This window comes from Pistacia vera, unplaced genomic scaffold (assembly GCF_008641045.1).
Source record: "Pistacia vera cultivar Batoury unplaced genomic scaffold, PisVer_v2 Contig57, whole genome shotgun sequence".
In the NCBI taxonomy this organism is placed as follows: domain Eukaryota; kingdom Viridiplantae; phylum Streptophyta; class Magnoliopsida; order Sapindales; family Anacardiaceae; genus Pistacia; species Pistacia vera.
In genome coordinates, this window is record NW_022196412.1 from 552,763 (window position 1) to 572,249 (window position 19,487).

The 19,487-nt window shown below is 35.2% G+C and overlaps 1 protein-coding gene and 2 pseudogenes across 1 annotated transcript; all 3 read right to left on the bottom strand.

Annotated features, from left to right (window-relative positions):
- Positions 1 to 1,101: 1,101 nt before the first annotated feature.
- Positions 1,102 to 5,343, bottom strand: LOC116108811 (mannose-1-phosphate guanyltransferase alpha). Its single transcript, XM_031395038.1, has 15 exons — positions 5,184 to 5,343; positions 4,864 to 4,961; positions 4,683 to 4,783; positions 4,502 to 4,580; positions 4,250 to 4,310; positions 3,981 to 4,027; positions 3,793 to 3,885; positions 3,536 to 3,626; positions 3,206 to 3,254; positions 2,755 to 2,871; positions 2,413 to 2,560; positions 1,968 to 2,060; positions 1,818 to 1,886; positions 1,552 to 1,594; positions 1,102 to 1,217 (listed from the first exon to the last, which is right to left on the bottom strand). The coding sequence occupies exons 1-15, from the start codon at positions 5,239 to 5,241 to the stop codon at positions 1,117 to 1,119; spliced, it is 1,248 nt and encodes a 415-aa protein (XP_031250898.1). The 5' UTR covers positions 5,242 to 5,343; the 3' UTR covers positions 1,102 to 1,116.
- A 1,812-nt stretch (positions 5,344 to 7,155) lies between these two features.
- LOC116108772 lies at positions 7,156 to 11,736 on the bottom strand (annotated as a pseudogene).
- A 1,826-nt stretch (positions 11,737 to 13,562) lies between these two features.
- LOC116108769 lies at positions 13,563 to 18,216 on the bottom strand (annotated as a pseudogene).
- Positions 18,217 to 19,487: the final 1,271 nt, after the last annotated feature.

Genomic DNA, 19,487 nt, shown 5'->3' on the forward strand with positions numbered 1-19,487 from the left:
CATGCATCATACATCATAGATTGAATGAGGAATTCAATGGGCACTGGACTTGGGGTTTCTTCTGCTTCCTTTTCTAGCAGTCCAAAGACTAAGACCGTTATCATGTGTGCTGTATTGAGGTATTGACGGTCTTTAGACTCCATCTTGGAGGATTCATACCTCTATTAGTCTTTGACGGAAAACAGAGTACCAGTCTCTGTATGGAGGCAATCAAATATTGGAAGCATTAATGGTATGGCTGTGATCAGTTTTGAGGTTTGTTTGCTTCCTTTTATTCTGATGTCGTATACTGGGTGCTATAATTATCTTCAATTTGAAAATCGATATATTAGGTGCAAAGATTAAGAGGATTATTCTACCCTACATGTCAAACCTTTTGCGAGTTGTTTCTGTCCATTATGGTGTATATAACTTAGTTCAGTTGATAACCTTATTGTACAAAAGTTAATTTCATCTTTCACTAGTTCTGCCAAAAAAAAAAAAAAAAAGGTAAAATGCTTAATCAATCTAAATTTTGACCTACTGGAGGGAGAATTGTTCAACATATTAAATCTTCAGCCACTGAGTCCTCAGTTGTAGATTTTTGTAGATTTGGGTATCAGCATCATTGAAGATATCAGAACTGATTGTAGTGCATCAGATGTGGTTGGTGACGCTCCAGTAATGGTGTACTCCCAGATCCCTGTGGTGGTGCTTGTTGGGTATGTAATATTAAGCTGGTCATATTCATGAAATATCCTTTACAGAGAAGATTGTTGTTCATCATCCTGAGGAACAGCAGGATGTATTTGTCATTTGGAGAACAGTGATACTCTTCATTATGCAATTCCCCTTTCAACATTATTCTTTCCTTACGAATTACGCACCTCATTATATTCATGTTTTACTTCCCTATTCATTTTCATTTGGAAGTCTTCCAGTTTTAACAGTGGTAGAATAGCCAAATCGTTAATATTTTATTCTCATCTAGAAAACGTCAATTTACAAATGGGTAATAAACTAATTTAAATAAATAGTGGTTTCCCTACTTGAAAACCAGTAAGAGCAATTATTACAACCATAAGGAGAAAGAGCCCAATGGTGGGCATACATAGATGCGAGATGTGTTCATCTCTATTAAAGAATGATTTCCTCTAGAACACTGACATTGAGTGTCTTGTTTGGAAGGACAATGCTGTTGGTCACCACAACTTCATCTTCAACAGACACAGCTTCACCTGGATCATAATTTTTTACAATGCAGATTATGTAAGGTTAATGTAAAATGCAATACTACACTTACAATCTAATCTTATAAACTTCATTTCACAACTCCGACATGGAAGTTCGCAATTGGGTTTTGTCTGCTCGTTATAAATCTCGCTTGTCCAATTGCAAACTGATCAATTACGAATTGTTATATCGAGGTTATAAGAGAAAGTTTAATAGATTAGGTTTTGAACCAATTTTTATTATAATGTAAATTTATCCCAATAGTATTAAAAAAAAAAAAAAAAAAAAAAAAAAAAAAAAAAAAAAAAAAAAAAAGGAGCAAGGACATTAAGAAGATACCAAGGATTGTAATCCCGAGTTTAGCATTGTAATCTCCTTGAGCCTGTAAGTTACTTTGTCAGATGCAGAATATAAAGAAAGAATAAAAACACAAAGACTTCAAGGATTTGTACCATAAGCAAATATTAACCGGTACAGTTTGTGACATAAATAAAAGAAAAGATCGTTTATGTCATCGGTAATGCACCGACAATAGACAGTCCAGAAGCATTTCTGAATGAAGCTAAAAGTCAATTCACTGAAGTAACTGATACTTAAAAACTTACCTGGACACGGGACCATCGCCCAATTGAAGATTTCCACCCGACAATTGCATTCGTGACGACTGCATTTTCCTGATAAACGAATATACATGTCCCAAGTTAAAAGTTTTGACTTTCTTTAAATTCTATACAATTTTTTATTTGTTTACATACCATGATTTCAACTCCGTCTAGGATGATACAACTTATGAGCCTAACTCCTGCTCCTATACGAGCATTAGCAGATATTGAGACATTGGGACCAATCTGTTTCCATCATTGCACAAAAGTCAAATATATTCCAAACTTGGAAGTAGAAAAATTATGAAGGAAAACAATGCGAACTATGGGAACATTGGTTCTCTAGTCCATATGCTCACTTCAGCGCAGTTAATTAATAATAATTTGGAAACAAGACAAGAAAAAAGAGCAAAAAATGGATCCCACAGAAGAAAAGCGGGGATGGGTGAAGCAGAAATACAGCACAGTTTCATAGCCAAGATATCATTGCCATGTAACATTAAGACACTTGGAATTTGACTTCTTTAAGAATTCTAAGTCATGCAACTTTCTTCCAGACCATCCAACAATGCTTTACTGGAAGTAATGAAAAGAATACCTTAGCTGTTTGATGTACTTTTGCTGATGGATGAACATACACATCACCGATAATGGTGGCATTTTTGGTACCATCTCCACTAGCCAAAACATGGGGAGAAGTGCGCCGGAATTGGGAAAGATACAAGCCAGAACATTTCAGTGACATTCTGCAGGTATTATCAAGAAAAAGAAAATCAGGTCCTACTTGAAGAGCTTTCAGTTCTGATTTTCATTTTGCCGGTTTCTTGATAATTTTGGTTTCTGGTTTGTCACTGTTCTTTGCTGGTTGGCAGAGAAGAGGAGCGAGGGGGGTGTTGTAGGTGTTTTGTAACGAACTAACATGCTCAATTGCTTAGCTTACCCAGGAGTTTTAATTTGTTCCCAGAAATCCATGGTCTCGTATGTATATAACTGCTTCTTTCCTGCAAGAGGTGACAGGATATCTTGGTCCAATCTAACAAAATCTGTTGGAAAGCTCCTGTTAAAGGACCTCATGTTAGGGCAAGTTGACATGAATTATATAATCTTTCAAATAAGAAACTTACAAAAGTGACATTATCTTCCCAAGTTTAGAATTAGCTTCTAAATAAAAACATTGGGTAAATCTCTTCACCAAGGAATGCCTAGTGCTTACTGTATTATCAAGATTTCAATTTCCAATGACACCCAGCCCTGCTCATGGAGGGTGTAAAACATATTATGTGTTTATTAATAGTTAATATATACCAAGTCATCTGTTAATGCTGTAGGTAACACCTGAAGAATCAGAAAACTAAACAGTGAAAATTTTGAGAACCAGAAAACAGATATACCTCGTAGCTGACTGAAGTGCTTCAAAGCTGGATACACGTCTCAGATTTTCTGCAAATGACGAAAAAAGAAATTGGTTTTGTAGATCAACGCCAGAAATAGAAAAATGAGACAAAAGATAATTTGTAACATACGAATACAAATGTCAATGTCTCGAAATTCTCAGATAGCAATAATTCAAATAAATGTGTCAAAAACTTGATTAAACTTAATTTTGATTTCTACTAAGGCCATGTGTTGTGCAGTCACATCGGTTAAAAGTATGTATTAAACTACATGAACTTTCTAACTTAATCAGTCTGGCGTCAAACTGACAGTTTAGTATCACCGACCTCTGTGTTTCAGTTGTGATGAAACACCCTGGATGGCAGTAAAGATATCTGATGTAAATACGTACACACCACAATTTATGCGGTCACTTACCTACATTAAAACACAACTGTTAAGAACTTACAAAAAAAAAAATAAGTAACGACAAAAAAATAGAACGAGCAAGGCAATAAACTATTTCAAAATTTCATGAACAGTATGCAATAAGAAAGGTTATTGACATGTTATGAAGTAGAAAGGTCTCTGATATTGTACATACAAAAGTTTCAGGTTTCTCTGTGTAATGCAACAATTCATTGGTAACTGGATCAGCAACTAATTCACCGAACTGGCTGGCTGACTCAGCAGAAACCTGCACAATAAAATAAGAGTGACAACCAATATAGAGATGAGAAAATTTTGAAATAAAATTCATCTATACAATATCTTGTGCGTGTCTTCACTAACCCTGATGACTAGTATAGTTCCCATGCCACCATATCTTTTGTGAGCATCTGAAAATATTAAAGGAAACAAAAAAACAGCAATTACAGCTCTGTGAAAACTGAGAACACCAATAAAACTTAAAATAGCAACCTTATAATATTGATTGAAGTTGTTGCTTTACTTGGATCATTCATACATGACATTCAGGAACACCACTAATTGGTATAGATTCAACTATTCATAAAAGGAATGAGAAGAAAATCCACTCTAGGAGAAAAGAAGATAGTTACCAAGCATTTCTGGCAGTGGAAAACTGCAGCAAACATCGCAGTTCAGCAGGAAGATATGAGACTGTTGACAAAATAATTGCTAATCACATTCTAATAAAAAAGAAAAACAACTATAATCTACTAAATATATTACAACTTAAGCATGCAACAATGTTCTATATATTAGAGAAAAGGTACAAGGAATTTTTTAAAGATTGAAATGTTTAGACAAAACAGTATGCCTACACAAAATAATTAGGTTTAGGTAATAACCGGGCTATCTTCCATGATCAGATCTCTGAAGTTATAAAGCGCACCAGCTGAACCATGAGGCTTGTCTTCCCTCAAATATCTAACAACAACATTAAACAACAAGAATTTCCACTGAAATTTAACCAAAACACTTGAAAAACTGGAAATGAGAAATAGACCTAGAAGAACAGCAAGAAGTTACCTGACAGGGACCTTAAGCTCATTTGAGATTGAGGAAACATACAATGCAAATTCACGCTCCTCATAGAATCCAACAAGATAGATCTGTGCAAGGTTTGGAATCTGTAACAGAAAAAGCAATCTCAAGCACTCTTCAAATAATAAACAGGGATTTACTTTTAAGTGAGGATCCAAGAATATACTCTTTTACAAGCAGAAATCGGATGATGGACCATTGGCTCTCCAGCTAAAGGAAAAAGAGGCTTAGGAATATTCAGTGACAGGGGCCGGAATCGGGTACCTGTAATTTTAAAAGTTTTCAACAAAATTCAATGAAAGTTTTCGTTTCATATCCAATTACTTCAACACCAATCAAGCTTCATTATCAATCATATCTAAATTCAAACCAGATAGCAAATGTTCCCAATATAGTGAAGATTGGTTAACACATCCAAAATTGAAAATTATCCCACAAATATTAAACCTGTAAATGAAATGAAATCAAACATCACAATTCAATTACCTTTCGTGGGACCGCCCACCATGATCACAGCAACGACTCTATCCTCTGAGGTTCCCATCTCCAAAATTCAACACAAACTCAGATCTTCAAATCAAAAACTCAGGTTAGATAATGAAACACACAATGTCAATTCATTCAAGAACCCAAATGAGCAAATATAAGTGACTCAGTAAGGGACCATTGAACTCACTAAAAAACAAATAAGTTCACAGTAAGGCTCAAAATTCCAAAAATATCGGTATTTTTAGCATATATAAATAAATATAATCTCTGTGTGTGTTGTGAGTGGAGAGAAATAGATAAATATATATATATATATATAAAAGAGAAAGAAATAGAATGGGGATATGGTCCTATGGGCTATGGTTAGTATTGTTTTGACTTCTGAGTGAAACGTATGAGTAAAATGCAAGTAAAGATCCAAATAAAGTGTGGTTAAAGAGTTAAAAGGGTTAGATGAAGGTGTGGCGAAGACAACATAAGAAGCAAAGACAACCAACGAAGTTTCCTTTCGACATGTTTTTTCTCGCTTATCAAGTGGGGGCTCTTTCCGATCTAGTTGAGAAATTTACCTCGTTAGCACCAATGGTTTTGACTTGTTGCCTTCTATAAATTATATATATATTGAACATGGCCTACCACCTTGAGTTTTATATATGCATCAAATCATCTTCTACGTGCTCAGGACCCTTTTATGTAATCAAACGCAATCATTTGCATTGCATCATATAGGACAGGAGACCCTTTCCTATTTGACGCACTGAAAATTCCCATTCTTGCTCAACTAATGTTTATAAAAATAGATTTATATTATATAATAAATTATTGAGAAAGATATTATTATTAAAAACCAAAATGAAAAACATACGAAAGTTCCCAAATTTAGCTTTTTTGTTTAGAACAATAGAAGGATGTGGATGCTGAATGACAGGAGGAAAAAGTTTTAAAGGATAAAATTGAATATTTTCCGTACGCTCGTGGTGCCTCTGAGGCTTTAATTTGATTTGAATATGTGTAAAGAGCATTTGCACTTGCTATTAAAAATTCCATTCACAATCAGTATCTTAATTAAAAGAGAATATCCACGGGAGTCAACTCTTGTGTGGTGCAGATGTGTTATGTATTTATTAATCTTCATCACCGCCAAATTCCAATCATATTCATAAAGTTATTGGATTACCACCAGAAGAAAATGAATTTAGCCCACATTTTTTAAGTACTGTTTTGTTGACCGAGTCAGATTTCGAGTTGGCAGTCGTAGACTACCATCATGCATGAACTTGCTTCCAAATTAAGAATAAAAAAGTTAAGTACATTATCGAAGTTCGAGAAAGATGGAAGATGTAGATCTATCCATGTGAAAATAAATCGCATCTTGGTAAGAGAAGAGAAAAGAGGTTGCCATTGTTGCTAGTCAGGTGGCGTTGATGTACAGGAATTTCATTTTGCATCGTGTTTACATTTCCAGCCAGACAATATTACCGAACTTATAAGATTAACCAAGATTTTAATGAAACAAAATCGAGTTAATGGCAGTTAAATTTGGGAAGCCTATAATACCATTAAACGAAGCATTGAGCTTGTCCAAAGTCCAAACAAAGCATGGATTGAATCGTAGAAGAAATAATGACGTCTGACAAGTATGCAGCTCAGACACAAATGACTATGGGGCTCTGAAAAGGATCCATGAGAGAATAGTACTACAAAAGTTTTCTCCTTATTATTCAACAAAGCATGCCAATGGGGCCTGGTGAGGTAGTCTAACCGTAGACTACCATTACAAAACCATTCGCTTAATGGCATGCGCAGGCACCAAACAGGTTAATGCCATGCAATTATAGTCACACTCCACAAGCTGAAGACTTTGCAAGAAAAACACAAATGGCAAACAAATATTCTCACAAACGAGTTCTGCCATTTCACGTTATTATATTATTAAAAGGTCTTTTACATAGAGCTTAGTAAACTACATCACTTTAACCTTATTCTCTCTCATTTGGTACACGTGATTTCCAATTTCTGTTTCAGGGACACTCACAGCTTTGAAGGAGATTGGTACCATCCCCATTGTTCATCAGAGACATACTGAGTCACCTGCTTCACATTCAAGTAATTATCAAGTCCCCTGCAAAAAGCCACCCAGAAAACTAAGTTATTAGTATCAGCAGTATACAAACACTAATTTGACATACACATGAGAATATATTTATAGGATAGAGATAAATAAATAAAATGAAAAGTGAGAACTTCCCATAACTACTTAGGTCCTACTCAAAATATTCACAGTACTTGTACTATTTCTATCTGAATAAAGAGAACATACCATTCTCCTAATTCACGCCCAAAACCACTACGTTTTTTCCCTCCCCATGGTGCTTGACAAAAGCATGGCTGTGAGCAGTTGATCCATACAACACCCGCCTGGAAAGACTGCAAAAAGCAATCAAGAAACATTACTCATCAAATCAGATGACTGTTTTACAGCTCAGCCCACTGTCAAGATATTGTTAAATTTTTGTCTTTTACGCACCTTACCCACCTCAAATAGTAGGGCTCACAGTGCATCCCCCTTTATTCAAACCCAGGACTTCATCCTTCGAAAACATCAAGAGTAACAATACTCAATTTGACTCTTGATTCATTTCCAATGATGAAGTCATGGGTTCAAATCAAGGGAATATGCTCTGGGACCCACTATTTGAGGTGGGTAAGAGAGAATCCAAGGCAATATCTTGACATTGGGGGGGGTGTTACATCTATATAAACTAATTTTAACATAATTATCTTAGCTGTATGCTTGCATATTACTTCAGAAGTCTCACCTTGCTTACACGATCACACCTTTCCAAATCATTGGAATCACGCAGCACCTAAGCCATAACTGTCGAATATAGATTTTCAGAACATAACTTGGGAAATGAAGAAAGGAAAAAGGAAAGATCCAAATATTATTCTTAGTAAAAAAAAGAAAAAAAAATCAACTCACTGGTGTCATTTGCCAATTCGATGGCTTCATCTTCAGTACTAAATGTTTTAACACAGAGAACGGTCCAAAAACCTCTTCTCTCCAAATTTCCATAGATGCAGTTATATCAGTTTAATGGTTGGCTCAACAAAAACCCTTCTTCAAATGCTGCCAATCATTTGAGAAATGAATTGACTACATGACTGATTGAGAAAGAACGCACTGCTGACAATAAAAGTAGAGGATCATACCTGAGGCGAGCCCCACCGTACAAAATGGTTGCACCTTCACTCTTGGCGTTTGAAATGAATTTCAATATTTTCTCATACTGCAGCAGATTAAGTAAATATTAGAAAGATCTTTTTCAATTAAGAGAAATGCTAAAAGTTATGAACATTCCATTGAGTTATATCAGTATGCACCAGCCAAATCGTGCACCATATTTCAAGCAAAGAAACAGATTCATATTGTTACAGAAACTGTGGCGCTGAATCTGATACAGATTTGTCAAGGGGAATTTAGTTTCACAAAAAAATCAACAATCAATTTAAATAGAAAGGGAAAATGAAACAAAAGAAGATTCTTTCATTCAACCATTCATCCTAAAAATTGAGCATTCTTACCTGTCCTCCACTAACGATGGTCCAGCCTGCAACCTTCTTCGAATGGATCTGATACCTTAATGTTTTTGGCCCATTTCACAAGCTTGTCCAGAAATCTGCTGCAATGCTTTCCTGAGATATATTGTCCAATATATACTTCTATAAGTGATTAAAAATTCAAAGAAAACAAGCTGGAAATTCAGAATGCAATATATAATTCTCATGGTAATAGAAACATTTTACTTTTGGTTAGTCATCAGTACAAGCTTTTAATTGATTGTGCTACTGGGCACATCAGGCATATTCCTCTTATCTGTCAGAAGGCTCGGAGAATGGTATTTATGGTATTAGCTACTTTTGTTTACTCTATCAAAGTAGAAACAAAGATGAAGCTGTGTTAGCAACCTGTTTGCTTAATGCAAGGTTTAGATTCTGTCTCAATTACAATAATGAAGCAGGGAAATACTAAATAGGTATGTTTATCTTGTCATCTTGTTAGTCTGGATTAGAACGTAGGTTTCATAACTACAAGATGGCACATTGTTTAAAGTTCTCATTAGTTGATTCAGTAATATTAATTTAGTTTAATATAGTTCATTGAGTTTTCTGTTTGGATCATAAGTGGCTGACTAAGCTTGAAAATCTGCTATTTTTCCTTTTCCATCTACTTTTCTGTTTGCAGAGTGTCCTGCGTTCATTTTTCCTCTGGCTTGTGGTCTGTTACTAGCTATATATCAGTGGGTTGTTATTAGGTTGCCTTTAAGTTAATAACTCCCCAATTGATGTGCCCAACCGCCCTTTGACATTTGTCAGAGACTAATTTTAATGGAATCAATAAATGTATAAAGGACATTTAAATTCATATGGCACTTACATGTACAATAAGGCGGGATGTTGCACTACACATCTGACCATTGTCCAAAAGCAACCAAAGAGGTCCATTCAGCAGCTGTTTGAATATAAGACAAAGAGTAAATTGATAGCAAAATCAACAACTTCAATAATATATACTAATTTTTCAGAAATCATGCATCAATGACCGAGAATCCCTGAGCAATTTGTTTCTATCAAAGAAAATGAAAAATCTGAGAAGCACGGATAAATTCCTAGATTGTCCAGAAGGTGCTGACCTTTATCAAGATCAACATCCTCAAATACAACAATTGGGCTTTTCCCCCAGCTCCAAAGTAACAGGCTGGAAAACAACACAATAATGTCAGCAAAAGAATAATGCAAATGTCAGCAAAAAGAAATGTTTTTTTAGCACTTGCGTACCTTAAGCATCTGAGCTGCAGCTGTCATTATCTTGCTCCAGTCACAGAGCTTCCAGTAATGCAATCTGTTATGATATAATATTTTAGGACATTACTTAGTAATAGAAACATCAATGTCTCCAAATTGCCAAATTTGTGGATATTTTAAAGATCAATTCTTAAATGCAATAAGAAATGAAAAAAGATAAAAGGTACCTTGTCCACATGGGGATGAGATTGCCAAAGGTGCACCAGCTTCAGGGCCCAGTCCAGGTAGAATATTAAGAACACCGGCAGGAAGACCCACCTCTTACATATATCGGCCAGCTCCAAACAGGTCCTGAAATTAAAAAAATAATTACAGGCATGTAATGTGATTAATCACATATAACTGATGCTCATAGTAATTGAGGACTACACGCATGCCAATTCAGATGGTTTAATATTGCAGCACATCCTGCAGCCAGGGCAGGGCCACTTTCCATACAGCCATTAACATTGGGTAATTCCTTCAACACAAAAAAAGCATTCTTAGTTTACTGAAAGCCAGGCTTTTTATAAAAATAATCAACAAAAATCGTCAAAATCTATGAGTACCATGGGGTAATCAACCCAACAACTCCAATGGGTTCCCGAAGAACATAACTCTTAAAATCTTCCATAGGAAGAGAACAGGAGCCTTTTGCTTTGCATCTAAAGCCTCAGCAAGGTCTGCGTAGTACTCAAAACATCCACGACATCATCCTGGAAAACATAGACTGTCACACAGTATGAATAACAAAACACTGAACTTAATATTTCTGATAGTGCCACAGCCATACAATGTCCCATGCTGCTTCTTCCAGTGGCTTCCCGCAATCAGTGTATTCAAGTTTGGCAAGTTCGGACTTTCTCTCTGTTACTGTCATGAAAATGTCAACTATAAAAAAACTCAAAAATCTAAAATATTAGGCTTTTCTTGTTTCCAAAACAATGAGGTTTGCTAAAACATAATCCAATTCAGTTAGCTGGTTTGTGAATATTTGAATATAATCTACTCTGAACTTGGATGGGTGATTGATCGGGATTTTAGAAAACAGAGAAATACTGATAAGAGGGCAAATCTAATACTTTGGCAGCAATAGCACGCAAATACTTGCACGACAGCCCAGATGCGGATGCCCAATCTTTGCCTTTGTCTCTGGCAAGTGCTTTTCGGGCAGCATCAACTGCACCTCAACATCTTCCGCAGTAGCTGCCGAATATCACCTGCCACACCACATCACATATTACTCAAAACTGCAAATTTCAACATAGTGCTTGCATATGTTCAACTTAATCATCATAAAAAAAAAAAAAAAAAATTTATAACAAGTAACAAGAATTTACTATTTATCATCATCTTAGATACACAAACTACCAAATCAATAATATCAAAGTCTAGAAATTAAAATGAAGAAACACAACAGAAAGAAAATTGATGTCAAGAAATGAGGAAAACAGTAGAAACTCACACAACGCTGAGTTAAGTTAAGTTAAAGCTTTGCGAATCAGAGAAAGAATAGCTAGCGACGCACAAACATAGACTGAAATGTATAAAAAGAGAAAAAAGAAAAAAAGGGATCTAACCGATGGTTTCTTCGGTAGCGGGGTTGATGATAGGGATGCGCTTCTTCAAGACAGGTTCTCTCCATTCACCGTTGATGAAAAGCTGACGACTTGGGATCGGGGTTGCCATTATCAGAGTTGCTTGGTTTCAGATTTATTTGGTAACTGCTACTTCTCACAGTCGATAGTGTGTCTTCATCCCGTTATATCAGATTAATTTTTTTTTATTATATATCAAAAGAGAAAGTACGGCTGTGTGACACGTGACCTTGCAATCCAATTACATCACATCACAATTAATTTTTATTTTCTCGAATAATTACCTTCACCCCTCTCGAATAATTATTTTCTCGAAACAGTATGTACCCTCTTAGTTACATAAACCGACAAAGTGTCTCTCAATTTCAAAATTAACTGTCGGGTTGTCTTAACATGTGATTGATATATTAATTTTTTTTGTTTTTTAATGTCTTTAAATTATGCCATTAGGACACACATTAAAAAAACCCTTAATTATTAAGAGTTATGTAGGAAGGGCATTAATGTCATTTTCTCATGTATATATACCAATAATAAATAAGTAAATTATTACATCAAAATACCAAATAAAGATCAGCCCCAAATTTCTCAATTGTGAATAAACGCTAACCATTTAACTCAGTTGAATTCAGCCTCATAAAATCGCAATATGAGTTTGTGAGGCTGAATGCGGAAGTTTCATTAATTTTCTTGCAAAGATATTTTTATAATGATTTGTTTTTTAATATACGTTTCTGTTGTACGGGAAATCTGAAGAGGATAATTTCCTATTAGGAGAAAAAATATTTAGATTAACTTAATTTAGAAGGAAAATATTCAGATTGATTTAGACTTCAACTAAGGTAGTCGAAGAGCATGCAACTTCCTAATTCTACGTATTTGAATCTTATCTCAACTCTATCATGTAAATAAGTGCAATATAAACCCATCATAACTCGTTTTCAACAGGGGTTGGGCAATTGTTCTAAACAAATTTTCCTAGGAATTATACTATTCTTTGTAAGCTTTCAAAAACAATAAGATAACAGTGGACGTAGACTCAAGTTTTAACTTGCCGAACCACTTTAAAAATCTCTCTTGTCATTTACTTTATTGCATTTATTATTCATCCACTGTTGGTTATCCGTAATCACACGCACATCTATTTCGGTTCCAAAAGGGTCAATCGGAATTCTCTGCTTAGTGTAGATTTTTGTATCAACATTTTGATACTAGAAGGAGGGTCTGATTCACAGCAGCTCTCCATGTTTTTCCAGCAAGTCTCAACTTCTTCAGCAAATCCCAGCTTTTTAATCTAGAATAACGTCATAAATGTGAAAATCTAAGCAAGATAAAGTCCAAATCTAGCTAAACGGTACGCACAAGAATTGTATCCCTTCGAGTTAGCTTTCCGATGATCCAAGAATCATCCAAATCTAAGGTCTATAACTCAGGTTATCGTCAAACTATTGAAGCATGTTCCAATTAGAGTTCTCAGATCGCGTGGCCAAATCGCTTAGATTGCGCGCTTAGATCCCTCTAATTTTCAGCTTCAAATCGCGTGGCTAGATCGCTCAGATCGCGTGCTCAAATCTCTCAGATTAGAAAGCTCGTTAGCTCTCTAACTCTCAAGCTCCTAAACCCTCTAAGCTTTCTGATCGAGATATACTGTCAGATCAAACTCTTTATGCTTTCTGATCGAGCCATGCTATCAGATCAAGCTTTCCATGCTTTCTGATCGAGCTATGTTCTTAGATTAAACTCTCCATGCTTTCTAATTGAGCTATGCTCTCATATCAAGCTCCCTAGACTTTCTGAAGACAGAAGACTTTGCAAGAAAAACACAAATGGCAAACAAATATTCTCACAAACGAGTTCTGCCATTCCACGTTTTTATATTATTACAAGGTCTTTTACATAGAGCTTAGTAAACTACATCACTCTAACCTTATTCTCCCTCATTTGGTACACATGTGATTTCCAATTTCTGTTTCGGGGACACTCACAGCTTTGAAGGAGATTGGTACCATCCCCATGGTTCATCAGAGACATACTGAGTCACCTGCTTCACACTCAAGTAATTATCAAGTCCCCTGCAAAAAGCCGACCAGAAAACTAAGTTATTAGTATCAGCAGTATACAGACACTAATTTGACATACACATGAGAATATATTTATAGGATAGAGATAAATAAATAAAATGAAAAGAGAGAACTTCCCATAACTACTTAGGTCCTACTCAAAATATTCACAATACTTGTACTATTTCTATCAGAATAAAGAGAACATACCATTCTCCTAATTCACGCCCAAAACCACTACGTTTTTTCCCTCCCCATGGAGCTTGACAAAAGCATGGCTGTGAGCAGTTGATCCATACAACACCCGCCTGGAAAGACTGCAAAAAGCAATCAAAGAAAAACCATTTACTCATCAAATCAGATTGACTGTTTTAACAGCTCGGCCCACTGTCAAGATATTGTTAGATTTTTGTCTTTTACCCACCTCAAATAGTAGGGCTCACAGCGCATCCCCCTTTATTCAAACCTAGGACTTTATCCTTCGAAACAAATCAAGAGTAACAATACTCAATTTGTACTCTTGATTCATTTCCAATGATGAAGTCATGGGTTCAAATCAAGGGAACATGCTCTGGGACCCACTATTTGAGGTGGGTAAGAGAGAAATCCAAGGACAATATCTTGACAGTGGGCCGGGGTGTTACATCTATACAAACTAATTTTAACATGATTATCTTAAGCTGTATGCTTGCATATTACTTCAGAAGTCTCACCTTGCTTACACGATCACACCTTTCCAAATCATTGGATATCGCAGCAGCACCTAAGCCATAACTGTCGTACATAGATTTTCAGAACATAACCTGGGAAATGAAGAAAGGAAAAAGGAAAGAAATCCAAAATATATATTCTTAGTAGAAAAAAAAAAAAAAAAAATCAACTCACTGGGTGTCATTTGCCAATTCAATGGCTTCATCTTCAGTACTAAATGTTTTAACACAGAGAACGGGTCCAAAAACCTCTTCTCTCCAAATTTCCATAGATGTAGTTATATCAGTTATGATGGTTGGCTCAACGAAAAATCCCTTCTTCAAATGCTGCCAATCATTTGAGAAATGAATGGCTATCATGACTGATTGAGAAAGAACACACTGCTGAGAATGAAAGTATAGGATCATACCTGAGGACGAGCCCCACCATACAAAATGGTTGCACCTTCAATCTTGGCGTTTGAAATGAATTTCAATATTTTCTCATACTGCAGCAGATTAAGTAAATATTAGAAAGATCATTTTCAATTCAGAGAAATGCTAAAAGTATATGAACATATCCATTAAGTTATATCGGTATGCAACAGCCAAATCGAGCATCATATTTCAAGCAAAGAAACGGATTCATATTGTTACAGAAACGGTAGTGCTGAATCTGATACAAATTATGTCAAGGGGAATTTAGTTTCACAAAAAAAATCAACAATCAACTTAAATAGAAATAGAAAATGAAACAAAAAAGAAGATATCTTTCGTTCAACCATTCATCCTAAAAATTGAGCATTCTTACCTGTCCTCCACTAACAAGGGGTCCAAGCCTGCAACCTTCTTCGAATGGATCTGATACCTTAATGTTTTTGGCCCATTGCACAAGCTTGTCCAGAAATTCTGCTGCAATGCTTTCCTGAGATATATTGTCCAGTATATACTTCTACAAGTGATTAAAAATTCAAAGAAAAACAAGCTGGAAATTCAGAATGCAATATATTAATTAACTAATGGTAATAGAAACATTTTACTTTTGGTTAGTCATCAAGTACAAGCTTTTAATTGATTGTGCTACTGGGCACATCAGGCATATTCCTCTTATCTGTCAGAAGGCTCGGAGAATGGTATTTATGGTATTAGCTACTTTTGTTTATTCTATCAAGAAGTAGAAACAAAGATGAAGCTGTGTTAGCAACCTGTTATGCTTAATGCAAGGTTTAGATTCTGTCTCAATTACAATAATGAAGCAGGGAAATACTAAATAGGTATGTTTATCTTGTCATCTTGTTAGTCTGGATTAAGACGTAGGTTTCATAACTAGCAAGATGGCACATTGTTTAAAGTTCTCATTAGTTGATTCAGTGATATTAATTTAGTTTAATATAGTTAAGTGAGTTTTTTGTTTGGATCATTAAGTGGCTGACTAAGCTTGAAAATCTATGCTAATTTTTCCTTTTCCATCTACTTTTCTGTTTGCAGAGTGTCCTGCGTTCATTTTTCCTCTGGCTTGTGGTCTGTTATACTAGTCTATATATCAGTGGGTTGTTATTAGGTTGCCTTTAAGTTAATAACTAACCCAATTGATGTGCCCAACTGCCCTTTGACATTTGTCAGAGACTAATTTTAATGGAATCAATAAATGTATAAAGGACATTTAAATTCATATAGGCACTTACATGTACAATAAGGCGGGATGTTGCACTACATATCTGACCATTTGTCCAAAAGCAACCAAAGAGGGTCCATTCAGCAGCTGTTTGAATTATAGACAAAGAGTAAGTTGATAGCAATATCAACAACTTCAATAATATATACTAATTTTTCAGAAATTAATTAGCATCAGATGACTGAGAATCCCTGAGCAATTTGTTTCTATCAAAGAAAATGAAAAATCTGAGAAGCGCGGAAATAAATTCCTAGAATTGTCCAGAAAGTGCTGACCTTTATCAAGATCAACATCCTCAAATACAACAATTGGGCTTTTTCCCCCAAGCTCCAAAGTAACAGGCTGGAAATAAAACAACATATAATGTCAGCAAAAGAAGAATGCAAATGTCAGCAAAAAGAAATGTTTTTTTAGCACTTGCATACCTTAAGCATCTGAGCTGCAGCTGTCATTATCTTGCTTCCAGTCACAGAGCTTCCAGTAAATGCAATCTGTTATGATATAATATTTTAGGAGCATTACTTAGTAAATAGAAAACATCAATGTCTCCAAATTGCCAAATTTGTGGGATATATTTAAAGATCAAATTCATTAAATGCAATAAAGAAATGAAAAAAAGAGTAAAGGTACCTTGTCCACATGGGGATGAGATGCCAAGGTGCAACAGCTTCAGGGCCCCGTCCAGTTAGAATATAAGAACACCGGAGGAAGAACCACCTCTTTACATTATCGGCCAGCTCCAAACAGGTCTGATATTAAAAAATAATTACAGGCATGCAATGTGATTAATCGCATATAAACTGATGCTCTAGTAATTGAGGACATACACGGATGCCAATTCAGATGGTTATATTGCAGCACATCCTGCGCCAGGGCAGGAGCCACTTTCCATACAGCCATAACATTGGGTATTCCTTCAACACAAAAAAAGACATTTTAGTTTACTGAAAGCCAGGCTTTATAAAAAGTAATCAACAAAAATCGTCAAAATCTAGTGAAGTACCATGGGGTAATCAACCAACAACTCCAATGGGTTCCCGAAGAACATAACTCTTAAAATTTTCCATAGGAAGAGAAACAGGAGCCTTTTGCTTTGCATCTAGCCTCAGCAAGGTCGCGTAGTACAAAACATCCAGCGAATCATCCTGGAAAACATAGCTGTCACACAGTATGAATAACAAAACACTGAACTTAATATTCTGATAGTGCCACAGCCATACAATGTCCCATGCTGCTTCTTCCAGTGGCTTCCCGCAATCATGATTCAAGTTTTGCAAGTTCGGATTTCTCTCTGTTACCTGCATAAAATGTCAACTATAAAAAAACTCAAAAATCTAAATAATATAGGGCTTTCTGTTCCAAAACAATGAGTTTTGCTAAAACATAATCAATTCAGTGTAGCTGGTTTGTGAATATTTGAATATAATTACTCTGAACTTGGATGGGGTGATTGATCGGGATTTTAGGAAACAAGAGAAATACTGATAAGAGGGCAAATATACTTTGGCAGCAATAGCACGCAAATACTTGGCACGAACGCCCCAGATGCGGTGCCCAATCTTTGCCTTTGTCTCTGGCAAGTGCTTTCGGGCAGCATCAACTGAAGCTAACATCTTCCGCAGTAGCTGCCGGAATATCACCTGCCACCCACCAATCACATATTACTCAAAACTGCAAATTTCAACATAGTGTTGCATATATTCAACTTTAATCATACATAAAAAAAAAAAAATATGTATATATAACAAGTAACAAGAATTTACTATTTATCATCATCTTAGATACACAAACTACCAAATCAATAATACATCAAAGTCTAGAAATTAAAATGAAGAAAACACAACTGAAAGAAAATTGATGTCAAGAAATGAATAAAATAGTAGAAACTCACACAACGCTGAGTTGAGTTAAGTTAAAGCTTTGCGAATCAGAGAAAGAATAGCTAGCGACGCACAAACATAGACTGAAATGTATAAAAAGAAAAAAAGAAAAGAAGGGATCTAACCGATGGTTTCTTCGGTAGCGGGGTTGATGATAGGGATGCGCTTCTTCAAGACAGGTTCTCTCCATTCACCGTTGATGAAAAGCTGACGACTTGGGATCGGGGTTGCCATTATCAGAGTTGCTTGGTTTCAGGGTTTATTTGGTGACTGCCACTTCTCACAGTCGGATGGCACAAAATCAAATAACGTACGTGATACTGTATCTTCACCCCATTATATATCGAAAGAGAAAGTACGGCTTCTGACACGTGACCGTGCAATCCAATTACATCGCATCACAATTAATTTTTATTTTCTCGAAAAATTACCTTCACCCCCCTCACCTATGACTTAGAAACAATATGTGCCCTCTTTGTTACATAAACTAACAAAGTCACTCTCAATTTCAAAATTAACTGTCGGGTTGTCTTAACATGTGATTGATATATTAATTTTTTTTTTATTTTTAATGTATTTAAATTATGCCATTAGGACACACATTAAAAAAAAACCTTAATTATTAAGGGTTATATAGGACAGGCATTAATGTCATTTTATCATGTGTATATACCAATAAAAAATAAGTAAATTATAACATCAAAATACCAAATAAAGATCAGCCCCAAATTTCTCGATTGTGAATAAAAGCTAACCATTTAACTCAGTTGATTTCAGCCTCATAAAATCGCAATATGAGTCTGTGAGGCTGAATGTGGAAGTTTCATTAATTTTCTTGCAAAGATATTTTTACGATGATTTTTTTTATATATATACTTTTGGAAAACTTCAAATGGTTGTATAGTAAGAATGGGGTTACAAATGAGTTCTTGAAAATTAGGGGTTGACATTTTTTAAAACCATGCATAAAGAGGGACAGTAAATTTTGAGTAATAATATTTTTTCATCTTACTTATTTTTAAAATACTATTTTATTATTCAAATTTATCATTTATTTCCGATTTTGATATCATTGCGATCTCACACCACCATCATTCTCTTCTCCGATTATTACTTACCAAAATCCTTCAACCCTTATTTTCACCGACCGCGCCAATTGCTAATAATCGAGTGATTAGGATTTGCATAGCCGGGTCTCCTAAGTCAAAATTCGATCAATTCTAACCACCAAAATCCAACCTTCCACTACCAAAAGACTCATCGACGTCCCCTTTTTAAAAGCCCCAACAGTTTGAAACAAGTTTGTTCTTTGTTTATGTCGGAATATAAATTTTGGTAATAAAGTGGTATTTTAAAAATCTGTAGGTGAAAAAGTATCATTAAACCATTATTTGGGTTGAAAAAAAATTGTTTACTTGAATGTGAATATAAAAAGATAAATAATTAATATTAATTATAAAAAATGATTATGCATAGTTGTTGAGATATGAACTTAAATTCGGATACAATGAATATAGCAGTCTTGTTTGTTCAATCAAATATATGCATGCAACC

What these genes read in the sequence shown, in the direction of transcription:
- LOC116108811 (XM_031395038.1), bottom strand. Translation starts at nt 5,241, where the DNA reads ATGGGAACCTCAGAGGATAGAGTCGTTGCTGTGATCATGGTGGGCGGT. An exon ending in TGATCATGGAAGATAGCCCG is followed by an intron (nt 4,311 to 4,501) that starts GTTATTACCTAA and finishes TTTTGTCAACAG; the next exon opens with TCTCATATCTTCCTGCTGAA. An exon ending in TCCACTGCCAGAAATGCTTG is followed by an intron (nt 4,028 to 4,249) that starts GTAACTATCTTC and finishes TAATATTTTCAG; the next exon opens with ATGCTCACAAAAGATATGGT.